This window comes from Anomaloglossus baeobatrachus (genome assembly GCF_048569485.1).
Source record: "Anomaloglossus baeobatrachus isolate aAnoBae1 chromosome 5 unlocalized genomic scaffold, aAnoBae1.hap1 SUPER_5_unloc_12, whole genome shotgun sequence".
Taxonomy (NCBI): domain Eukaryota; kingdom Metazoa; phylum Chordata; class Amphibia; order Anura; family Aromobatidae; genus Anomaloglossus; species Anomaloglossus baeobatrachus.
Window position 1 is genome coordinate 441803 of NW_027441787.1, and position 6000 is coordinate 447802.

Consider the following 6000-nt stretch of genomic DNA (forward strand, 5'->3'; position numbering starts at 1 on the left):
GGCTGCAGTGGAAAGCCATGAAATAAGAGCGGCTTTGTACTAACTACTATAGAGAAAACTGTGACTATAGACAATAACACATCTACTAAAATGACCGCCCTCCCCCCGACAGCCTTCACCGTCAGTGATTTAGTGACTAGAGGTGCCACATCTGGAGTAATTACAGTATGTGGCTCGGGGGCTCTCGGCAATCCAAACTATTGTAGGGGCCAATATCTTCTGTCAGATGAGTTTCCTGAAGACATATTAGACATTTACTTTCTGCCTCTTGGACTCCACAATGGACGGCTCCAGTACAAGGTCTTATATAATGGACATTTGTAGAATTCAGAGAAAATATCTTTCAGGCTCTTGAAAGTAAAAATATCAGAACTTTATGTGTTATTACTTTCCTTTTCTTTCTAATTACATTTTGGAAATGATGTGGGTGGGCTGCCCGGCCTCCATGTACCCACTGTGAGGTAATTCTAACCTCCCTCATATGTTACAGTTACCCTGTGCCCAACTTTGGCTATAAACGCCCCTATCAGCACATTCATCAGAAGGGAGAGAAGGAAGATCCATCAATAAGAAGCCGAGATTCTAGGAAGATGCATTCATTGCTCTCAGTGGGAGAAACAATAAGAATCTTGAAGTTATTATACTTAATAATGGCGAACAAAAATATAATAAATGATGTTACAAAGCAAGCTTTCCAGACTACTGAGGTCTCTTCATCAACTACAAGATTATTATTTTGTTTCTCCCACTGAGAACAATCAATCTTTATTCACCTGGAGAACACGGCACCAAACTAAGAATCTAGGAGGTCACCAGCATCATTACCCTCCGCTTTCTCTTAGGGGTCCACCATACAGATTAGATTCTTCTTCCCATGATTTTCAAAGTTGTCTGCACTTTCTACGTACACTGTCATATTGATTTACAGATTAGAGAATTGGGCAGATAAGGGTCAAAATCTTCTAATTTCAGAGGATAGGATGGATCCTACCTGTAAGATCTGGCTATAGATCTCACTCCAACTGAAGAGCATCCAATGCCCAAAATAATGGGGACAGTTTTGGGTGGAGGAGCATGTGGTGGTCTAGCAGCAGAATGGTGACCATTTGATATGGCCGGACTACAACCCTGATAAAGCAGCCACAGCCGGTGACTGAGAAGAATCTGTGACTTCTCTGCATTTAGTGGTCACTACTCACCTGGGCGGTTATCTGTAGGAATCTCCTCTTTACTCCGCTCATCACCCCTCACATATGTCTCTGTAGTATTAATATGGGGCAAATCTTCCCCCTGAAACAAATATTGTAAAAGTCACAGACAGACGGAGAAGTCCCATTTATGATCAGCTCTAATCCTGCCATCTCCACCGCTCTCATTACACAAGTATAAAACATATAATACTGGAGGATAAAACAAGACTGAGCACAAGACCTTCACAGCCGTCTACACATCATAGGGAGATTTCATGGCCCCTTCTCTCCATCTACCTGATGATCCTGAGGAACATCGGGGTCTTCTTGTTTACAGTCCTGTGGGAGAAGAGGACGGGGACATCTCTCTGGTGTTGTCCTCTTACTGGATAGAACTAGAGGAGACACATACAGGGACTGAATTAATTCCTTACATACAGATAATTATAGGCCGTGTGTATTTAGTCCTGTCTATTACCTGGTGATGTGAGGGGCTGGGGAACCGCCATCATGACGTCCTTGTACAGATCTTTGTGTCCTTCTAAATACTCCCACTCCTCCATGGAGAAATAGACGGTGACGTCCTGACACCTTATAGGAACCTGACACATACAATGATACCGTCATCCCCCGATCCCTTCATAGCGTTACTGTATAATGTCCCAGCATTCCCAGCAGTGTCACCTCTCCAGTCAGCAGCTCAATCATCTTGTAGGTGAGTTCTAGGATCTTCTGGTCATTGATGTCCTCATGTATCGGGGGGTGAGGTGGAGGCCCCGTGATTGAGCTCAGGGGTCTTCCCCATCCCTCAGACACAGGGGCCTGACAGCGCTCACTAGAGGTCTTCTTCACTACTGTGTAATCCTGGTTATGGAGAGACACAGTAATAAATCTCACTCCAGACATTTCCAGAGTCCTCACCTCTCCAGTTCTGTCCATCTGTTATTCCCATAGATAAGAATGATGTAATGTGACGTCATCAGAATCTCTCACCTCTCCAGTAAGCCGGAAGAGGATCTCTAGGGTGAGGTGTAATATCCTCTCCGCCATCTTGTCCCTGTCCATATCCATCCTTCACGGGGCAATCAGGAGAATTCTCTTCTATAGAAGATCTCCACTGAGAGGATCCGATATTGTAGGGACCTGAATGGGGAGAAAAGGACGATGTAACATCATAAAGAATCCACTGTAAAAATACAATTACTGGAGATAATAAGGGGAAACATATGAGAACATTCTGGGGGAACATTATACTGTGGGGGCAGAAAGGGGCCGAGGACCGAGGGCAGAAAGGGGCCGAGGACTGAGGGCAGAAAGGGGCCGAGGACTGAGGGCAGAAATGGGCCGAGGACTGAGGGCAGAAACGGGCCGAGGACTGAGGGCAGAAATGGGCCGAGGACTGAGGGCAGAAAGGGGTGAGGACCGAGGGCAGAAAGGGGCCAGGAACCGAGGGTAGAAAGGGGCCAGGAACCGAGGGTAGAAAGGGGCCGAGGACTGAAGGCAGAAAGGGGCTGGGGACTGAGGGCAGACGGGTTTCCTCACTTCTGGCCTCTCATAGTTTGGGCGACTGAATCTATCAGAGGAAAAGGAACAAAAACCTCACAATTCATAGAAATCAGCAAGAGAAAAACTCCAAGAAAGTCTCAGAGCTGAAGGGGTTAAGGTCACTTGTGACCAATAATGGGGAATTTCCACACACCTCCACCTGCAAAGCCGCTGTCACAAGTGACAGTCATGTGGTTTCTGGCTATAGAAGGTCACAGCATCTGGCTGTGCAGAATGCTCCCTGACTTTCCATTGTTCCTGCTGTCAGTATTAATTTCCTGCTGGATTTATCTCTCCCCCTTTTGGACCCAGCAGGAGCTCGCCTTACACCAGATCTTCAGCATTGTCTGGGTGCTTAAATACCAGTCAGTCACTTTCTTGGACTGATGCAAATAAGAAAGCCGCGGAGACTAGCCAGATTCCTACTCCACACTGATGAGGGGCAAATACCCCGAAACGGCTGTCTGTGGATGGATACCATGTTTGGTATAGATGGTCTCCTTGACTAGAGACTGCCCTTCCCGTGGTTGTTCCTTCCCGGTGAAAGACCTGGCTAGTTTCCTGCCAGCGTTGAGAAACACGTGATGGTGTCTCCGCGGCTTTCTTATTTGCATACTTCCCAGGGGGCAATGCTCTAGAATCACTGCATTGAGAAACACGTGATGGTGTCTCCGCAGTGGATATGTTGATCTCCCTAAGGTCAACAATGCTTGCTTAAGTAGTCTTTTACTAGGCATTGCCCCCACTAGCCAGATTCCTACTCCACACTGATGAGGGGCAAATACCCCGAAACGGCTGTCTGTGGATGGACACCATGTTTGGTATAGGTGGTCTCCTTGACTGGAGACTGCCCTTCCCGTGGTTGTTCCTTCCCGGTGAAAGACCTGGCTAGTTTCCTGCCAGCGTTGAGAAACACGTGATGGTGTCTCCGCGGCTTTCTTATTTGCATACTTCCCAGGGGGCAATGCTCTAGAATCACTGCGTTGAGAAACACGTGATGATGTCTCCGCAGTGGATATGTTGATCTCCCTAAGGTCAACAATGCTTGCTTAAGTAGTCTTTTACTAGGCATTGCCCCCACTAGCCAGATTCCTACTCCACACTGATGAGGGGCAAATACCCCGAAACGGCTGTCTGTGGATGGATACCATGTTTGGTATAGGTGGTCTCCTTGACTGGAGACTGCCCTTCCCATGGTTGTTCCTTCCCGGTGAAAGACCTGGCTAGTTTCCTGCCAGCATTGAGAAACACGTGATGGTGTCTCCGCGGCTTTCTTATTTGCATACTTCCCAGGGGGCAATGCTCTAGAATCACTGCGTTGAGAAACACGTGATGGTGTCTCCGCAGTGGATATGTTGATCTCCCTAAGGTCAACAATGCTTGCTTAAGTAGTCTTTTACTAGGCATTGCCCCCACTAGCCAGATTCCTACTCCACACTGATGAGGGGCAAATACCCCGAAACGGCTGTCTGTGGATGGATACCATGTTTGGTATAGGTGGTCTCCTTGACTGGAGACTGCCCTTCCCGTGGTTGTTCCTTCCCGGTGAAAGACCTGGCTAGTTTCCTGCCAGCGTTGAGAAACACGTGATGGTGTCTCCGCGGCTTTCTTATTTGCATACTTCCCAGGGGGCAATGCTCTAGAATCACTGCGTTGAGAAACACGTGATGGTGTCTCCGCAGTGGATATGTTGATCTCCCTAAGGTCAACAATGCTTGCTTAAGTAGTCTTTTACTAGGCATTGCCCCCACTAGCCAGATTCCTACTCCACACTGATGAGGGGCAAATACCCCGAAACGGCTGTCTGTGGATGGATACCATGTTTGGTATAGGTGGTCTCCTTGACTGGAGACTGCCCTTCCCGTGGTTGTTCCTTCCCGGTGAAAGACCTGGCTAGTTTCCTGCCAGCGTTGAGAAACACGTGATGGTGTCTCCGCGGCTTTCTTATTTGCATACTTCCCAGGGGGCAATGCTCTAGAATCACTGCGTTGAGAAACACGTGATGGTGTCTCCGCAGTGGATATGTTGATCTCCCTAAGGTCAACAATGCTTGCTTAAGTACTTTCTTGGACTGATGCTGGTGATATTTTTAGTTCATTCAAGCCTTGGTTGTAAGCAGGTGGCTTGTACTCCTCTGTGGTATTGCTGCTGAACTTCTACCTGTGTCACCTGTAGATAAGTAGTTCATGCACTTTTCCGTGTGTCCTCCTTGTGTCGTCTTTAGTGTTTAGTGGGGTTGATGAAGAGCTCATCCCACCCTTTCCCTATTTAGGGCCCCGCAGTAGTTATACCTAGGGTCAGGTATCCGGCTCGGCGCAGAGGTGCGGAACCTATCTATGGTGGTGAGGACCCAGGGACCAGCAGTAGTTATAGCTAGGGTCAGGTATCCGGCTCGGGGCAGAGGTGAGGAACCTATCTATGGTGGTGAGGGCCCAGGGACCAGCAGTAGTTATAGCTAGGGTCAGGTATCCGGCTCGGGGCAGAGGTGCGGAACCTATCTATGGTGGTGAGGGCCCAGGGACCAGCAGTAGTTATAGCTAGGGTCAGGTATCCGGCTCGGCGCAGAGGTGAGGAACCTATCTATGGTGGTGAGGACCCAGGGACCAGCAGTAGTTATATCTAGGGTCAGGTATCCGGCTCGGGGCAGAGGTGTGGAACCTATCTATGGTGGTGAGGACCCAGGGACCAGCAGTAGTTATATCTAGGGTCAGGTATCCGGCTCGGGGCAGAGGTGCGGAACCTATCTATGGTGGTGAGGGCCCAGGGACCAGCAGTAGTTATAGCTAGGGTCAGGTATCCGGCTCGGCGCAGAGGTGAGGAACCTATCTATGGTGGTGAGGACCCAGGGACCAGCAGTAGTTATATCTAGGGTCAGGTATCCGGCTCGGGGCAGAGGTGAGGAACCTATCTATGGTGGTGAGGACCCAGGGACCAGCAGTAGTTATATCTAGGGTCAGGTATCCGGCTCGGCGCAGAGGTGAGGAACCTATCTATGGTGGTGAGGACCCAGGGACCAGCAGTAGTTATATCTAGGGTCAGGTATCCGGCTCGGGGCAGAGGTGCGGAACCTATCTATGGTGGTGAGGGCCCAGGGACCAGCAGTAGTTATAGCTAGGGTCAGGTATCCGGCTCGGCGCAGAGGTGAGGAACCTATCTATGGTGGTGAGGACCCAGGGACCAGCAGTAGTTATAGCTAGGGTCAGGTATCCGGCTCGGGGCAGAGGTGAGGAACCTATCTATGGTGGTGAGGACCCAGGGACCAGCA

The 6000-nt window shown here is 49.3% G+C and overlaps 1 protein-coding gene across 1 annotated transcript in view; it reads right to left on the bottom strand.

Moving 5' to 3' along the window:
• The window catches only part of LOC142258810 (uncharacterized), a 64018-nt gene extending 61689 nt beyond the window's left edge, over positions 1-2329 (bottom strand). Inside the window, exons 1-5 of the mRNA XM_075331402.1 lie at positions 2184-2329; positions 1875-2054; positions 1669-1792; positions 1488-1585; positions 1200-1290 (exon numbers count right to left, since the gene is read on the bottom strand). Of these exons, the coding sequence (XP_075187517.1) occupies positions 1200-1290; positions 1488-1585; positions 1669-1792; positions 1875-2054; positions 2184-2261 (571 nt within the window). The 5' untranslated portion in view covers positions 2262-2329. The remainder of the gene's footprint in view (positions 1-1199; positions 1291-1487; positions 1586-1668; positions 1793-1874; positions 2055-2183) is intronic.
• Positions 2330-6000: the final 3671 nt, after the last annotated feature.